Consider the following 19696-nt stretch of genomic DNA (forward strand, 5'->3'; position numbering starts at 1 on the left):
CTTCGTTTTTAGCAAGCAACCCCCCCCATCATCCCTCCATTGATATGGACGAAGGGATAAACATAGAAACAGAAGACAAGGGGAAAAAATTGCTGATGTTTTGGACACTTCATGACGAGGCAAAAGTGTCCATGAGTTGTTTGGAGCCAGGAGCCTCACTGTAAAATAAAACATTTTATAGCTCTGCTGCTGCTGATGGTGTAGGCAATTGGGTAAAAAAAAAAAATGGGCACAGACAAAAGAAAAAGGAAATGGAAGGAAAGAGGGAACTTGTGGGTGTTGAAGTATATGAAAGAAGGACAGTAAAAGGGAAAGTCCAAAGGATATGATGATGGGGGAGACAGGAATAAAGAGACCAATGTAAGAAGTAACTGAAAAAAATCAAAAGATACAGTACGTCCACATGCTAAATAGTTTCCAAATTGTCACACACCAAACCCTGGGGGCAGCGCCTAAAAAACCGCAGTATTTATTTCACAAACTCTTGCTGTTTAGTCCCTCTTCAACAAACTATCATGGGTGCTATTAGAGAATTTGTTTTTCGTCATAACCCTTGTTTTTAAACCTCACTCCTACTGAGTTCAGGCAAAGCTTATTAAGAGGCTGTTGTCTAAGAGTGCCGTGACTTAGACTGCCTTGTGCTTTGGAAATACAGCTATATATTTCACCTACACTTTCCCAGGGGAACCACTTATGTGTTTTTATTTAATACATCAAAGCACGTTGGATGTGACTGTGTGTTGTGTACACGTGTGTATGTGTATTTATTTCTCGAAGGGAGCCATGATGTATGTTGCAGATATACTGAAGCAGGAGATGTAGCTTGTAGGTGTGTGTGCTGCACATTGTTTGACTTGGAGGACGAATCATGTCTGTTTGTCTGTCTCTCTGTACATGTTTCCATTTCTTCGGCAGTGTAAATGCAGGCAAACACAAATGGGCACATCTATGCATTGTCAGTCACTGCTAGTCAAGGTAAACTGATACCTGTGTGTGTGTGCGTGAGCAGTTAAAGTCCAGCTGTTTGGTATGTGAATAGCCAGTAAACACAAGGTCTCCTGTTAACCTCAAAAGGCTCTTCACATTTGGGGTTTCTTTTTTTTTTCATGATGTAACCCTTAAAAGGTTTTGGCTCACATTTTAGTACTATCACCTAATTTCCAGCTTTCTGAAGCACTTTGCAGTTACATTTAGGTGCAGCCTCCTCAACCTCACCATTAAATCAACCCTAATTTCTTTAGAGTTAATACAATCATCAATTTTGCACAGTTAAAATAATGAAAAACACTTTATTTAATGCTCCCCATATAACCTGTATAGGCACAAGCTAAACATTTAATACATGGTTCATAACACACCATACTGTGGTTGTAAGCGGATTTAAGTGTTTAATAATGCATTTGTCAACAACATCACCTCCGTCTGTGGGCACACACACGTGGAGGCTGATGCATAAACAGAATGAATGATGAGATTGTAAAATAAAGTTGTAATGATGTAAAATATGTCTTTATAAGACAATATAATTTTGAATATTTGAAAACTTTGAAAACTGTGCATAAACATATACTTAAATGTCCTTATATCTGCTTATAATTACATTACAGTGAGTTATAAAACATTCATTAAAGTTTTTGTACTGCTTATGAATGTTAAATGAATGTTAAACAGTGTATACTCCCAATATCAAATTTCACAAAAAATAGTGTCCACACTGGACAAAATCATTATGCCCAAAGCTTTGACTTATTATTTTAATTACATATAAACCATTCCATCTAATTTTATTACATAAGGAAACTTTTACACTTTCTCTATTATGTTGCCTAAATGTGAATAAATTAAATGAATGCAAACTTATGTGCATTCAGTTATTACATATGAAGCTAAGAGGAACTTCTACTTAAACATAATATATTTATTCAAGTATTATGCATGAATAATTAGCTATTCTGTCTCTGGCAATAACTCACACTTAAGTTCACCTCAAGTTCTGGGCATTGACTCAACCTGATAGAAAAATTAAATGTGACCTTTTACACTGCATGTAAAAAACAATTACATGGAAATTTTATTTCTAATCAAAATACTCACATCCAAATTTGTTTGGCATGATTTCTTTTTTTACTCAAACTTGTACACATTACACAGCTGCAAAGGAACGGGGAGAAGAAAACTCTGGTTCCCTTGTGTCCACACAGTACGTATATGCTCTACATATAACATAAAACATGCACATATAATACAGCCCATCACTCGCAGCACACAAACACTTTCTTGGCTGATTGTTTGACTGCTTCACCCCGGTGCCACTGCTGCATTTTTGGCAGCACTGGTGGTCCCTTCCCACTTTTTCCTCTTTACAACATCTAGGTCTATTCAATCAAGCTTCCAGGGAGTGCAGAGGAGCAGGGCTGGAAAGTGGAGTGCGCATTAAATTCTGCCTGAATTATCCTAGCGTTTGTGTGTTTTCCCTGATAAAACCACAGAGAAGAAACCTGTGGCTTATTTAAAGGCCATGGCATCAAGCTCAAATCCGTCCTTCCCAAGCAGGACCTAAATTTTGCATGCCCGTGAGGGAACAGCTTCTGCGCGTTCCAGAGCAGCATGGTATATTGTTAAGCGTGACACCGGTGGCTGGGATGTCTTACTGAATTGCCAGGCCTACGTGTTTGACGGGGGGTCGTCAGAAGTGTAGCAGGGGTTGACGGAGTGCGTGTCCTTGTGGAAAGGTCATAGCTTTCCAGTACAAGCACTCATTACTGCCGTTTAGTCAATAAAATGTCAGCCTGAGCTCTTCTGAGTATAAACTGTTAACTTAACAATGTCCAACTACACATATCTTGAGTTTGTTCTGTTCTCTTGTGGCGCAGGACAGATTACAGATGCTGCGGGAACGAGCCACAGAGGAAGTCGCTTGGCCCCTTTTTCGTGAAAATCTGGTAAGCAGGAGGAAATTTTGGAGGCATAATTTGGGTGCTAAGATGACACAGCAGAGAGGAGGAATAAAGAGGAAGAGAAGGAGGAGTAGGAGGTATAAAACACTGCAGATCAGCTCTTTACTATTAAAAGAGAAGCAAAAAGGAAAACAGCTCCCTTCCTCACAGTTTACATTAAGTGGTCTACACACAAGAAAACTAGTGATGTATAACAGTGGACCTTGCATTTAATTAAGCAGGTCCCCTCAGCCTCTTTTTTTTAATCTGCTAGCTTGCATAATCATTTCATATACACCGTGATATCATCTGCTTAATGCACTATTTTGCCATACAGTTAAACCTGGGCGATAAATCTGGCTGTGGTCTCCACAAATAGATGCAGGGCTTCACTGAATAATGTGTGCATTAGATTAGCAACACTACAGAAGTGAACCACCGTGGAGAGAGAAATATTTCACGTTAATCTCTCTTGGTGGTTCCCAGTGGATGGAGACTTAGTGCCCCTTCCTGTGGCTGTAGTTGACGGGTGGAGAAAGTGCATGTGCGTGTCTATGGGGGACACAGAGAACACTTAAAAGATGAACAAATCATGTACGTAGCTGCATGTTCAAATATGTGCGGTCATTCCTAACAAAACTGCATTTACACACACACACACACACACACACACACACACACACACTCCTGGCGGACATTCAACATGAGCAGCACAGTTCGTGCTCATTCTGAGCATGCAGTTCAAAACGCAGCTTTTCAGAGGAGTCAATACATTTGCAAATGAATCTACACCGTTAAGATTGGTCCTTGAGAAAACCCCACATTTCTGACATCACATTTCGCCCTCTTTTCATTCGTCTTTTCTCTCTTAACATACTCCCATTGCCTGATTTCCAGTGGGTGAGGAGCGATTTGAGGTGACCTCGTTACGGAGGATGACAATACAACAAAAGAACGGGGTTATGAAATCGAGAAATTCTATTTCCACCCTCCTGGCCATTCATCTCTCTGCAATAGTAGGAAGAGGATTCATTATTTGGTACCCTCTCTCCACTATCATATGAATTTGCATACTGTGCGTATATGGATGAGTGAGTGTGAGGGGGTGTATGTGTGTGTGGCTGCATTTAGCTGTACTTGTAAGGACAACTACCGTAGCTGGCGTTAAAAGTGGGGTCAGGTTAAGGTAAATCCTGAGTACATTAATGTAATTTCTAGCAATGTCCTCAGAAGAATAGGCACTTCTGTGTGTGTGGGGGGGTGAGAACGTGTGTGAAAACGAGAATGAGAAAAAGATAGCAATAGAACGAGAGAGTAAGAGAGGAAGTGGGTGTCAGCAAATGCATCAGCGAATTTATACATCTGTGTGTGTATACCATGTGAGAGTGTTCAATAGGAAGACTTGTGCTGCTGACTGTCAGCCCTCTGATCAGGCGCTCAGAGCTGCGATGAAAGTGCAGGCCTAATAACTGGTGCAAACCCCACCGTAACTCCAGCCACCAGCTCAGACAGAGAGCGATAGAGCGATACAGAGAGAGATATTTTAACAAGAGACAAAGCACGTGCAGCTGTATTATTAAAAAAGTTGTTTTAAGTTAAATATTCATGAACATGCAATATAACACAGCACATTAAAGTCGGAGCATAATGCAGCACACATGGATGTTTAATGACATACAGTGACCACATATGCTGCCTGACACATGCAGGTTGGTCTTAACTGGACAAAATTCTTTTAGTTTAGCTACATGATTTGCAGATTGAACAAGTGAAAATGCAGACAAGCTTATATCAAAAGCATTTCTTCTTTTGCTATCATACTCATTATCAATTTTTGGTGATAGAATATAGTTCTAAACAAATCTCAAAATACATTTTGGGAGTTTACAAAGGCACAATAAAACAACTATAAAAGAAATATTAAGGTACCATTAAAAACAAAGCAGCAATAAATAATTATATTATTATTAACTAAATACTTATGCTTAACTCTCTGATGCAGAGAAAAATGTGGAAATGCTTCATAGTTTGGAATTCCTAAAGCAATAATATGATGCCTCTGTCTCATCACACATAAAATAGCAACAGTTGATGGCTGCTGATGACATAGTGTGTCAACAGGAAATGGGAGACGCATCACCCCACTTCCTATCCGCCTTTGTCTCTCACTTTGGTTTCACTTGCACTCAGAAACACGAAGCACTCCTAAAGCAGGAGAGCAGGAGGAGGTGGGGGTTTGTAACACAGGCAGAGAGTCAATGCTGCTGTCTGCACACACACACACACGAACACACACTCATAATGTGTGCATGCTCGTGTATTGAGATGCTGACTGTGTGTGATCCAACAAAACGCCACCCTCCCCTCCTGCAGCCTCTGAATGCGAAGACGTTCTTCGACATCGCCCAAGGATTTGTTAATTAGCTTGCCAACATCTGTCCTCTCAATGCGAGGTGGGATTAGAATACAAAAATATAACGCCCATCATCTGATCGCCTCCTCTCCACGACGGCACCCATAACAACAGATGTCAGCCCGCCACCTCAATAGCTCAGAGGTTTGAAAAAGAAAAGAAAAAAAAAAACAAAGATGACAAATTTTTAATGTGATCATTCTTTAATTGATGTTAGCATGTTGTTGAATAATGCATACGCTTCTCCAGGAGAGCACTGTGCAGCAATAATCTGTGTGTATGTGTGTGTGTGTGTGTGTGTGTGTGTGTGTGTGTGTGTGTGTGTATGAATGGGACTAGTATCTACTTTGAAACTCATATCTTGCTTGTAATGTCCTCCACAGGCCAAAGGGAATTGATGAAATGATAACTTCCGCTCTTAACAGAATGATTATAGCTGTGATTAAGTTGTATGGGACAGACTCTACAGGAGATGAAGAGCAGGGCGAAATGGCGAGGAGTTCTCTCTATTCGTTTCTCTGCTGGAAGCTTTGGGCACAAGGAGCTCGATGTGGTCCCCGCAGACGTTGACAAATGAAGTAATTACATTTATGTGAGTGTGTAGGATTGATTCATCAGCCAACGTTCGCTACCAAGAGCTTTTGATTTAATTGGGGAGCTTGTGACACATGCATCTTCCTGTGATAACAGATCATTTTTTATCAAAATGAAATCATCCCCCCAATATTCCTATACCGAGTTCAGTGGAGCCCTGGGTCGATGATGTACAATTTGGTGAAGGTTAAAGTCTATCTATAACAATTATTCCGCATTTCAGAGGTACAAGAAAAATGTTGCTTGATAATTACAGTGTACAAGTCACGATACAAAGTCCACAGAGATATAAACCTCATCATTGATGCCTTTGTTGCTAATAAAATTGTCAGTTGTGGTAAATAAAATATTTATGAAGTATTCGGGAGTGCAGGGTTTTAGTCTTTAAAGGATCAATTCACCCAAAAAAACAAACCAAAACCTTAAAAGTACTCAATACAAAATTAAAGTGCCTGTGACTGCATCATTAGATCGTCATTAGTCAAGCGTTAATGTGTTAAGTTTATCATTTTACTTGTTGCTGATTATTCATTCAGAAGAATGTGAAAACCAAGTGTGTCTTTTGGTAATTTAAGAATTTAGAGAAGTTGACCTGTTTTTCTGCTTTGGACAAGTCATGTTAAACAAGAAACATGCAAGCATGGTTGAGCTCGAACGAGTTATTTCATATCTTTTTGCTGTCATAGTCACACAGAGTTCGCTGTGTCTAAGATGGTACTGAAATTATTTAGATTGTGTCTCTTTGAGAAAATAATGACAGTATTGTGGTTTCATGCCTGAGGTGGGACAGTGTTTTCCTGGCAGTCATACAAGTCTAATATCAGATCAAATTATCAGAGTGAGGATTTTCACAAATGGCACCAAGATCCTACAATCACCCACTTATACCATTTGAATATTTTCCAAGATTATATTATGCATGGAAAGATACCAGACAGAAAATGGGGGGAAAGGAACAGAATCAGAAGAAACCATGCTTGGCTTTTTATCTGAATACAGCACCCATTACCCTGATCTTGTGTAAATGGAGGTTTTCCACATGAAATATGGGGTTTGCCAGCAATAATGTGAGTTGTTGCGTAGCACAATGTGATATCCAGGAGTATAATTCATAACAGAGTGCATCTGCATGAATTTCATTCATTGTGTCACATGGGCATCACATATATTGTTGCCTATAGGGTCCCTGCTGAGAAGTCATAATGAGCTCTTCAACCCTGAAGAGGCAGGCATAACTCGCATGTTCTGCTGTCACTGTGACAATGGAGAGGTTTATCACTGCCAAAGGCTTGGGGGGAGAGAGTGCGAGCGGGATGCGCTGGGGAGATTGGGGAGGGAAAAAAATACTGTATACAAAGAGAGCCTGAGATAGCAGAGGAGCAGGAGAAAAAAAAAAGATCTCCTCAAGCCTGCACTGCATTCATAAGCGAGGCATGTTTCAGCATGTAGAGGAGTATAAGCTGGAATTACACTGCTGCAGCTCGCTGAGCACTTTCAGGCAACATTTCCCACTGTGTCCCTTGCAGCAGTGCTAACCTTCTGTCCCACCCTTCCTGTGTCAGGAGGGTGAAGAGAAATAGAGCAGACAGGGATCATCTTCAACCCCCCCCACCCATGAACTCCTTTTACATCCCAGAGATGATGTTTAACAAAAGGTTTGACAAACCTGACTCACAACAACCAGTTAGTGTTTGAGTTTGAGTGTTGTTTTGTCTTGATATGTACGGTACCAGAACTTTAAATATATTCAAGATTTTGGAGTATCAGACAATGCACACCAAAGCGCATTGCATACCAAAAGGACAAGCTAGATTATAGTGGAAGTAAAGCAATTTATTTATTTAATTATTATTATCTTTTATGCACTGTCCCTTCAAAAATATTAAGCTGAGGCCTGCATTCAGTTGATGATTACTTTACAAGCTGTGAAAATTGTGATGGTTCTATCTGTGAATAATTTTCCAGCAGACTAACAACCAGTAATTTCTAATAATTCTATGTTTCTATGTAAATCGAGTGTTATTTTTAGCTCTCCAACAGAGTTCAGTGTAGCTGCTTATCCAGAATGTAAGTGTGGTCGATTACTGAACAAGTCTGCAGCCATGTTAGCGGAATGTCAGGCAAGTGTCAACGGCCGCAAGTACACTATATGGTCGAAAGGATTGGACACCTCTCCATTACACCAAAGGGGACTTTAATGGCATTGCATTCTAAATACACGATATAACAGCTTCCACTCCTCTGTGAAGACTTTCCACAAGATTTTGGAGTGTTTCTGTGGGTATTTTTGTCCTTTCATGCAATAGAGCATTTGTGAGGTCAGACACTGATGTTGGCTCACAATCTGCCTTCCAGTTCATCCCAAAGGTGTTGGATGGGTTTGAATTCTGGGATCTGTGCAAGTCAGTCAAGTTCTTCCACACCAAACTCATCCAACCATGTCTTTATGGGCTTTGCTTTGTGCACTGGGGCACAGTCATGCTGGAAAACAAAAGGGCCTTCCCCAAACTGTTGCCACAAAGCTGGAAGCATAGCATTGTCCAAAATGTCTTGGTATGCTGAAGCATTATGATTTCCCTTCACTGGAAGTAAGGAGTGGAGCCCAACCTCTGAAAACTCCAAGAGGCTTGTTCATTTCATCAGAACCTAGACTAGCAGCACGAAGGGTGCTTACACGCAGGATAGACTGTTGTGTCAAAACACTTCCTTTGCCATGAACTCAAAACTTAAATTCCAGCAATGTACAGTAAGTCTTTTGCCTTTAATCACATCAAAACACTTTGAATTTAGGAAAGCAAATGCACTCCAGCTGTCAAATTAAGATAGGATCTTGTAGCGAAAGTATGTTAAAGCTCTGAGAGAAACTGAAACCACGACAGTTCAGCTCAGCCACTTAAGACCTGCCCAAGTGACTTCACAGAGTTTTAAAGCTTTGGTGCCATACTAAACTTGTTGTTAATTATAGCTGATCCTGCCAAGTTCTCATGAACTTCTCCACTTCTTTCCATTGTTAGATTAGCTGGTGGAGTTAAGTGACTGTACTTGTCTTTTGACTCAATAAACAAATCCACATGTACAGCTAAACGTTACAATCAGGAGTACACAAAAATGAGTTAGTGAGCAGTCAAAAAGAGGCTAATGGATAAATCAGTAGAATAGTAAGCTCAGTAATCAGTTGAAAGAGTTAGCTAAAGGTAATGGATAAACGGCTGAAGTAGTTAGCTGACATTAAATGATAAATGGCTAAAACAGATTGTAATTAATTGTGGAACAGCCTAAACGGTCAGCTCATTATGGTGTAGATAGGCATGCAATGAAAGTAATGGCTAAATAGCTAACATAGCTATATAGTAATGAATAAACCCAGGAGAATTCCAGCTTCATAAATTTAACAGCATTAACTGACATCTAGTTTATTATCAACTTAAATAAACATATGACTGGTGGTCATGAATGGGTACTTGAGCTCATTTGACAAGGTTGATGGTGGTTTGTTTGGCAAAAAAGTTAGGCACCACTGATGTATGTTACAATATGTACAAAATTAGGAAAATGGAAAATGTGTTGGCAAAATAGTAAATGCATTGACTAAACACGGAAAGTGAGGAGATAAAATGTAAAAATTCATTCATGAGTTATGTTAGGTAAATTGGGATGTTTCATAGTAATGCATGCATGGGTTTCAATTATTTAACTGCAATTTATTATTTATTTACATACTCATTTCACTCATCTGATCAGTGACGCTGCTTCTGGGACTCCATATGTGCCTCTGAAAATATTGGAGTTACAGCCATGATCACAGGCATATAGGTTGTTTTTCCATTTAAACAGGAAACCTTCCTCATCTTCTGGGCTGTGCTGGGTCTCAAATCAAATCTTTACAGTATATCCCTTTTGCACTCTACAACGGCGGCCACAAATCAGTTCATCGTTTCTGCATCCCAAAATGGTTGTTGGAGCAGCCACAAGCAGCAATGCAAGATAAATGAGGGCAAGCGCATTGTAATTTCCATATCAATCATGGATAGTGTTGGGAGCTTAACTTTAGGAGAAAAAGAGGGGAAGAAAGAGAGAAAACAGCAAAATAGATGTTTTGTCATATAACAAATCCATTCAAGGCATTATTTAATGAGGTGCATTTCAAATTGAGGGCCAGGTAATGCACCTTGTGGCACAAAGCCAACAGCAAACTGAATGACTGACCAGGTGACTGACTGACTGTCTGTCTGCCTGTCTCTAACAATCCTTGAAACAGTTTCAGAATCTCAACCATATTTGACATCTGGGTGCAAAGAGAGTGCAGCTGTCATTTAGGCCATAAATGTCCAGCAGATTTATCTTTCAGAAACATTAACATTGAATTGCGGCTGTCAGCATGTATGTCACTGGGCCTTGATGTGCAGCTGACAAGCTGGCAGGAAGTGAGCGAAGGGAGGGTGAGAGGAGGGATCGAGAGAGGGAATGAGGGGAGGCCCTCAAGGCCCCATAACAAGTTCTGGAGAGTTGGGCTGGTGAAACTTTGTGTCTGTGTTATCTTGTTAAGTGCGGGAGTCATTGAAGGACACTAGACAATTGATTGAACGGAGTTGACTTCAGCACAATTTCCTCCTTGTGGCGACATGTATCAACCAGGCCATGGGTCCTTATATTCTACAGCTTAACTACCTCTCAGGTCTCCCACTGTGACAAATGGCTTCTGTCTCTTCTAATGTAATATTTGTTTCTACTTCTGAGAGCCTCTCGGCTACTCCACGGCGAGTCTGTCTGCCGACTGCTTCATTGTGTTAGCTGACTTTATTCCCCAGCCGGCTGTCAATTGGTGGACCGTCTGAGTGTTCTCGTCTGTCTGTCTTTTGTCTCATTGCCTGCGTGGTCCTTTTTTTCCCTCTCAGCCTCTTTCTACTGCTCCCTCGTCATCCCCTTTCCCTGTCTCGCACTCACCATTTCTCTGCCTCCCTTGTGCTCTCTGTCTGTCTCCTGTCCCGCTCCTACTCTCTCATTCTCATTGCCTCTCTGCCATCCTACTCCCTCTTTCCCTCTCTCCACCTCCCTCCTCCCAGTTTTCTCTCTCCACTTTACCGCCATGTCTTTGCTCCAGATGCTAGCTGTCTCAGCTCTGTGGGCCGCATCTCAGTGATGGGCCCCTCCAGGAATTCAAAGCACCATTCTGGCATTTTCTTCCAAGCAATTGCTTTTTGCAGTAATAAAGGGGGAGTAGCTTTAGCATCTCTCTCTGAATGGGCTTACTGGCCCTAGGCAAAACAAGCACAAGTGCACATCCATGAATCCTCTCGAGGCAGAAGCACACCGCAAAACTCTGCCCGGATTCCGACCCAATTAAGCTGTCTCGCACAATTTACAGGACTGGTTTCAAAGACTTACCATTAATCACTTTTTCTTTGTCACAGGCTCCAAACTAGGCTCCTAAATCAATAATTTTATGCTTGTACTTTCATTTTAAAAAGAAAAATCACAAGCTATATTGTCATCATAGAAGTTGACAAGTAGTTAACACAGAAATTTGCATGCCATAGAGGCCAATGCCTTCCTTTGACTGTGACCTGTTGAGCCCCGCACCACTCACAACGTGATATGTAAATATTATACATGCAGTTTTAATGGTAATTAAAGTCACATTGACACCAAATTAATTCACGATGGGACACGGAGCATTTAAGGTGCAATTAGCCATGGAAGCGGCTATGACGATACTTCGCCTAACTGCAAACTCTAAACATTACACAATTTGTTTTCACATTAAGTAAATGTCACAGCATATTAGCATGCTATTATGGTGTCCATGTTTTTTTTTTTCCCAACAGTATCTGGTTACAAAGGTACAGATAAAGATGACTTAAAACCCAGAAAAAATAAAGAAAAACAACAGAAGAAAGGGCGAAAAGGCAAGGAAACCAGAATCAGTGAGACAGAGAGGCAGCTTTAATGCAACTTATACCGCGTCTCAGTGCAAACAAGTGCACCAACTGTTGTAGCTGTTAACTGTTCTGTGGCCTTGGAGCAGCTGTGGAGGAACAGGCTGTGTGCTGTTTCACTACAGATGAAGCTGTGATAACAAAATGGCAAAATGCTGGCATGAAGCTGGCTTGTAGGATTTTCTGTGGCTACAGCAAAAAAGCCTGCTTTGCTTTACTTTTAACTATAAAAAGATTTTTGAATGGAAAAGTTACTCAATTGCCAGTGCTCTTTGCCAGAACGAATGGCATTACATCCTTCCTTTATTAAGTAGTTTTTCCTTGTGTGTTTACCTAAAATCAATAGTTTTAACAAGAGACAGGCCCAAACACACACAGTGGTAATACTGAAATGTGAAGCACTGAGACTGTAATTGATTGCATACCTGCATTTATAAGTGTTATGTGTATTAGGCTTGTCAACTAAAAGGCCAACATTCATTGATTCACCGAGAGGCTACAAAGAACAATACACCTTCGTCAATGTAATTTCAAAATAATCCTGTTTGACTTCTGTGTTTTGGGGTAAGTCAAAAGTGTTCTTTTAAGGTGTTTTCACTAACAATTAACAGTATGCTAACATGCTGGTGTTTGTTGGGCACCACCACACAGTTATAAGCCTGCTGTGCTCCTAACCTCGTGTACAGTGGTTGCATAGGCGAGTTTTGTACCGAACTGAGCTTGGGCTCGCAACAGACTGAATGCAACGCTGAGTTCAAGATTGAATAAGCACTGAATGTAGTGGAGAGAAGAGCAGCGATGTGTTCACTTACTGATATACAGGCTGAAGTGCATCTGAATGGTGTATATAGCAGTGTTGACAAAGTTACTTTCAAAATATTGTTTCACATATTACTAGTTACTTTATGTTGAAATAATAAGTTACTTCACTTTATGAAAATAAAATGATTTCCACTCAAAACGATATGAGATTTTCACCACAGGTAAATAGCCCCAGACTGAGTGTCCACAGTCTAAATCAGGCATCTCAAACTGGTCCACAGGAGGGCCGGTGTGGCTGCCGCTTTTTCTGCCAACCAAACAAGAGCACACCCTTTGACCAATCAACTGTCTGAAGACGGAGATCAGTTGATTAAATGAGTTGATGATGATGGTTGGAAAGAAAACCTGCAGCCACACCGGCCCTCCTGTGGACCAGTTTGAGATGCCTGGTCTAAATGGTGCAAACATCAATGGACTTAAAACTGAAGAAGATGGATGCTCTTTGTCTCATAGCAAGAGCAAAGACCAACAACCAAATGCCTTAAGATCTGTATCAACAAGCATTCCCTTAATTCTAAAACGCTCTCTTCGCTCAGTGCAAGACAAAAGAAAGCAGGAACGTGCTGACAAGTGAGTGCAGACTGCACACAAAAACATACAGCCTGTGGCCACCCTGCCATCTCCCATTTAATGTCAGTGGGTCCTTACGCATGCTGAAAAAGATCCCACTGCTGCTTCATTTTTCATGAGACAAGTCGCAAAATTCTTAATATTCTTCCCTTGCCTTACCAAATGTGACGCTTTCCATTTGTGACACGCTCATTATGCGATAACAGCAACACCCTCCTCCTCAAATGACACTCATCATGACCTTTAAATTTTGCAAAACTGTCTTCTAAAAAGCTGTTCAAATATGTATGCGGTCTCTGGCCCCATTTCCGGGGGTCCATAATGTGGCTCTTCGCTTTCTCAGTGGAAAAGCTCAACAGGTTGACTCCCTTTATGAATTTACATCCCCAGGCCATCGGCGGCCCTTTCCGCCACTTCCTGGCTGCTCTCTCTCCGTCTCCCTCCCTGCAGAGAAAGAGGCCGGAGGCTATGCTGAAAATAAGATAACATATTCAAATACGTCCATGTGCTCACCCACAAGTTCGTGCATTTTTCAGGGTCAGCCGAGTCCCATTTTCTCAGCTTGTGAAACAATATCCGAGAGAGATTTTGTGAGTGTGTGCACGTGAACAGATACGAGGCTTGTCATGTCACTACCTATGTGTGATTATGGGGTTTGAGCTCTTCAAGCGAAGGGGTGAGATGCCTCGGCGCACCGCACCACCTTTTCTCCGTGGATGCCCCCAAGCTGTGGTTCTCAGTAACAGTCAACAATCCATCGATTCAACAGTGAGTCATAAACAAACAAGCAGAAGGAGACACAGGAGACCACGCTGAGAGACAGGGTGATCTGATAGGAATGGCTCTGAGCGGCAGCAGAGAGCTTTTGTCCCTGACAGCAGCAGAATGTGTGTTCATGCATGTGTGTGTCCGACCTTTCTGCGTTCTCAAAATCCTTGCAGGGTGATGTTTGTTTGTATTTGCAAGTAGGTCATGCGTGTTTGCATTTTTCTGTATAACCCTGAGTAACTGCTTTGACACGATTGTGCTTGTGTGTGTGCATCGGGGTAACCTATGTGCCTGCTTTGATGTTATGTTCATTAATATTTCTAATGTATGGTTTTGCCCTTCAGCATGAACATCCGTCTGAGCATGTAGGTGTGTGTATGTGCACACAGGATTCAATTAAAGGCTGGAATGAATCAGCACACACTATATGACACCCAGTATTGCTATAAGAAAGGACTTGCACATGACCTCCCTTCCTCTTCCCTTTTCTCTTTCTCCATCACTTCCTCCATCTTCTCCCCCTGCCCTTTTCCCTTTCTGCTTGGTACTCTATTTTCTCCCATCTCATCTTCTTTTTTCCCTGTTTGCAGTTTAGACCAGGGCCGCAGCCATGGCTACATTCCTTAGCTCTCTCAAGCTAAGATGAGCATACTGATTAGCTAGCCGTGTGGCTCCATCTTCCACTGGGCTCACATGCAGGGCTACAGCATCATGAATGCATAATAGCGCTGCTGGCAAACAAATGCATGGCTGAGAGCTTCCAGAGGAGGGAGCTAGTGAACAGAATGCAATGCTTTTATTTTTTTTTTCTTTTGTAATGTAATCAGAGGGCACTGAAGCATTCTCTTGTGATTAGAGTTTCCACCACAGTATGAGCAGTTTAATTGTTGAGCTGCTGCCATTTATCTTGTGAGCTTCTCTCTCTCTCTTTCATTGCCTGTCTCCTTTTATGATTCTTTTCACTTTCTTGCCCCACTCTTTTGCTTCCTCCTTCTTTTCTCCCTCAGCAGGGCTCATCTCCCGTCTCTACCATCACACACTTATCGAGGCATTAGTGAGGATATCCAGACACCTCCTGCTCTTCCCTCTTGCAATATCTCTACTTCTATCCACCACATTTCTCTCTCTCCTCTTCAGTCCCCCCTCCCGCCAGAAGGGTCTGAGTGAGGACGGCAGATCGTGTGAAGTTGGATGCTGATTTTAGGTGACAGGCACCATATGAGTCATAGCCATAATCACAGAGCCCCCCCCCCACCACCACCACCACAACAACAACCTCTTTGGCTGCACAACACAATAGCACTGCCAAGCAAAATTGTCCTTGGTACAAACAATAGCTATACAGTACATACCATGCATGTAAATTTGAACAATAAATATTTTTTTTCCTTCTTGCAGACTCCAATACTTCAGGAGCAGGAGGTATTTAATCTAGATTTAAGTGCAAATTGATATAAGTTGTTTAGATTGCCATGAATGCACCTAAAGGTACAAAACCTTATTCATCTGGATGATTATTCATATGCATAAACACGTACAGTATGCATGTTTTCAATAATGTGTCAGAAAATACAGTGAGGTGTAAAAGAGCCTCTGCAATTAATCACTTAGTCAATTGACAAAAACTAACTGGCAACTATTTGTCAAGGAAAAATGACATATTTGATGGTTTAACCTTCGGAAATGGTTGAATTGACCACTTTCCCGTGTCCTAGATTAAAGTAAAATTTAATATTTTTGGATTTTGGTCTGATGGTTGGACAAAGGCATACACTTGATGACCTTGAGCTCTAGAGAATTTATCACTGGCATGTTACTCTGATGTTTAATAGACCAAGCGATTAATGGTTTGATCGAGAAAATTAGCAGCACAAGAGACCTTTTAACATGAAGATTTCACTGTCTGTGTTAATTTCCAATATGGGAAAAGGACTTTAAATGAGCAGAGAAGAGAAGAAGAGGGGAGAGGACAAGAAATGACAGGAGAGGGGCAGGAACAAACTGCTGAGAGAGCAGAGTCCTCAGTCAGAACAACATACAATAAGATGAAGCAATCAGCTCAGCTTAGAGCTTCACCAGAAAAAAAGAAAAATAATAGGATGAGAAAGAAATGGGAAAAGAGAGGAGAATAAAATATAAAAAAACCCTTGAATTTGAGTAAAACAAGAAGGTATGTAATATAACAAAGAGAAACCAGACAGCTGACTGGGACAGTGAAGGACACAAGAACAAAGTGGAGTAGAGAGTAACATAAATATATTTTTAAAAAGGACAAAATGGAAAGACAGTACAGATGAGGAAGGTCAAACAAAATGAAAATGGATGAGAAGAAAGATAAGGCTAAAAGAGAAAGCAATGAAATCTTCTGAGCTGCAAGTTCAGATGATTGGAGATTTATCAGCCTAAAAGACCACAAGCTAAGTCAAAAGGAAAAAGCTACAAGGGAAGAAAGAGAAGAAAGAACTGAAAAGAGGAGAAACCAGTGAGGCTCCGGGGCTCTAGTTCAATGTAGAAATACGACGACAAAAGAAAGACAGGCATATTTTATGAGTTCATGTGGTAGGATTTCAAATACCTGACAAAACAAAACAGGATTTTCAGCCTCAGTTGTTTCACAAATAGCCTTTCAAACTACAGAGACCAACTGATCCAGAGCAGTGTGGGGTGAGGAGATTATAAAAGAGAACAAGAAATCAAAGAGTCGCCATTACTCAGATTATTAAGTTCCAGAAGGGGCGAGGTGTTGCTGGGAGGTTGAGGTCCTGGGTGGGGGGGGGGGGGGGGGGGGGGGTACTCTCAAAGACTGCTGACTGAAACAAACATCCAAGCACCATTGATTGGACGCAAACAGAAGATCAATCGACATGGCCGAAGGCACCGTAAAAGAAGAAAAAGACCCCCATATCCAGAAGCTTTCGCTCATATCACACCCCCTCCATCCCGCCACACACACACACACACACACACACACACACACACACACACACACACACACACACACACACACACACTCCTCCTCGTCCTCCCATTGATTAACCTGGGGCTTGTGTGATTACAAAGCAAACTCAATCTGGTGTCCATTGTAAAAGAAAAAAAAAAAGAAGAGCGAGGGGCCATTGTGGAGGCTAGGAGGAAAATCCAAAGAAAATGATCATGTAATGAATCTGTTAATTTCTCCACAACACCTGCATATCTAATCAGCTCTGAGACAAGACAATTGTATAAATCATTAACACGGTGGCTAATGAAATAGCTGTGGTTTCTCTTTTTTTTAATGGGCTTACCATGGCTATTGCACATAGCCTCTGTTATATGTTTTTTTTTTTTTTTTCCTCACACGTAGCAGACTGAAGCACAGTGTGCCAGCTGGATCTCCTCCTCACAAGTGAGTCAGATGCAGTTAGAGACAGAGAAGGGAAACGAGAGGGTGTGAGGGTGCCAGGGAACGAGAAATGAAAAGACAACGTCGGACAGAGAAGTAGCCTCAGAGAGAGGGGGAGTGGGTGACCATTTGTGTGTGTGTGTGTGTGTGTGTGCCTGCATACTTTTGCCTATTATCCTCAGGCACTCGCTGAATTGTGGTCTGAAGTAAGACTTACTGTCCACTTGTCCAACTAAACCAGGCGTATGCACAGATAAAAAAGTCTGGTTTTTATACAGTCTTGTCTCATGGATTCTTATATAGTCCTGCTCCTTAAACCAACCTTTAGTCCAGAGACAGTATGACTGACGCACGACTGTCTGACCTCAGTAAGTCAGTCTGACAGCAATACAGCCCCTCAAGACAGATGTATATGTGTGTGTGTGTGTGTGTGTGAGAGAGAGAGAATTAAAAGGGAGTCACGGGAGACTTAAATAGGCCCCTGGGACACTTGAGTTCAACCTGCTATCCAAATAAAGTGTTTTCACCAGACAATAAGACTCGTCTCCCTCTTATCTCAGCCTTGTCTCTGCACAAGTGTCTGCTCATGCCTGGCTGCGTTTGCGTGAGTGAGCGCAGGAAGGAAAAGATTAAGGGAGTGTGTGGGTTTAAGTGTGCGTGTGCGCGCGTGACTGTGAGACGAAATGCGTGTTTTCCGATAACTGTTGAGAAAAAAAAAAGCGGGGGAAATGACACGTGGACAACTGGTGTGATCAATACGCTAAGAGCTATTGCCAATACCAGTTGCATAATTTTGTTGTCGGAGCGCTCCCTCATGACACGCTCGCCCGCTGCGCACCAGCGTCGCTCTCCAGAGCTTCCAAATGCCGATATGTGCGGGTGGAAACGAGCGCCGGGACTTACCGCAGTAGAGAACCAGCAGCGCTGTCAGAAGCACTACAGCCCAGAAAGTTGACGACATTCTCGGCCAGCGACTGGCATCTTTGCGTCTTGACAACCTCGGTGCTGAAGCCATTGATCAAACAGAGCACTTCCTCTTTGGAGAGACAGGATAATAAGCAAATATAGTAATCTCACAATCCGACTCGGCCTCTTACAACGCTCATATCTCCGCGTGTAATCCCACAAAAAGACATGTCAAGATTGAGCAAGTGATAGAAAAGCGGTGATTTGCTCCTAGTGTTAGTCGGTGCGCAAAAGAAAAGGTCACATCTTCCTCGGGAATCCCAGGTTGGGAAATAACGCAGTATTTTTTTTTAAATACTCGCTCAGAAACACAAGTTGGTAAACGTCCCTTTAGTTGTCCCAAAGTGTGTTAACCTCAATTTCCGTCCTATATTTCATCAACAAGCAAGCGCCGTGCCCTGGTGCCTTAAGATTGCACTGACTTAACGCTCAAAGTGTTCAATCATCTGTACCGCAGCGTCGTAAAACCTCCTTTTCACCTGTGGTAGGTTTCCTCGATTCTCTCCAGCCCCATCAGCCCCGACGGCGTAGCCCAAAGACCGGACTTGAAAAATAAACGGGGACCTATAAAATCCAATGAGTGAACGCCTGGGTGGATGAATGAGGGTTGGTCGTATAAGAAATAAAAGAAGAAGGAAAAAAAAAGAAAAGTCCTTTAAGCTCTCGGTTTGGGTAGACGGAGATCACAGCATGCTCGCAGGAGGAAAGGCAGCATGGAGACTGAATGGCAGGGAGAGGAAAAGTGCGCACTGTGCGGCTTCAAGAGATTTTGTCCAAAGTGAAACATTCAGATAATCGATATTACGTCAGCAATATGCCACTTGAGGTCGCGGTTTACAGTTGTTTCGCCACAGCTTGATGCTGTACGTGAAATAAATCGTTTCAAATAATAAAAATCAATGCAACAAACAGCGTCAAGCGTTTCTATTGATTTTCCATATGGTATGGCGCATGTTTGATTTTTGAATCGATGTATGATTGAGTGATATTTGCTCACTAGCCGTGCTTACAGATAATTAACACATGCGCATGATTAGCGTGTGTTTATATGTTGGAGCAAATGTTTTCATGCGGGATCAAAAGCCAGTCGTCCCCATTTCAGGCTAAACGTGCGTGTTACATGCGGAGCACAGTTTTGAGAGACAGACGTTGTCACACATACTGTGGGTCTACATGCAGCTGAACAGACAAAACTGCCATGAGCAGAACCAAATCCAGTTTTGAATGGGTTTTCTTGCCATGAACTTAAAATGAAACAAAACAAAACAAACAAAATCACGTAAGAAAATTTTACTGGCGCAAAAATTCC

The 19696-nt window shown here is 41.8% G+C and overlaps 1 protein-coding gene across 3 annotated transcripts in view; it reads right to left on the reverse strand.

Moving 5' to 3' along the window:
• LOC124054077 (chemokine-like protein TAFA-5) overlaps nt 1-19376 on the reverse strand; it is a 128770-nt gene extending 109394 nt beyond the window's left edge. The window contains exon 1 of one of the 3 annotated variants that reach the window (XR_006842305.1): nt 18325-19298. Coding sequence is in view for 2 of the 3 variants with exons in the window: in XM_046379753.1 (XP_046235709.1) it covers nt 18325-18436 (112 nt within the window). In the remaining variant the exon portion in view is untranslated. Of the gene's footprint in view, nt 1-18324 lie in introns of all 3 variants that reach the window. The other 2 variants (XM_046379753.1, XM_046379752.1) reach the window with 2 other exon arrangements.
• Nucleotides 19377-19696: the final 320 nt, after the last annotated feature.

The sequence above is a fragment of the Scatophagus argus genome, chromosome 22 (genome assembly GCF_020382885.2).
Source record: "Scatophagus argus isolate fScaArg1 chromosome 22, fScaArg1.pri, whole genome shotgun sequence".
NCBI lineage: Eukaryota > Metazoa > Chordata > Actinopteri > Scatophagidae > Scatophagus > Scatophagus argus.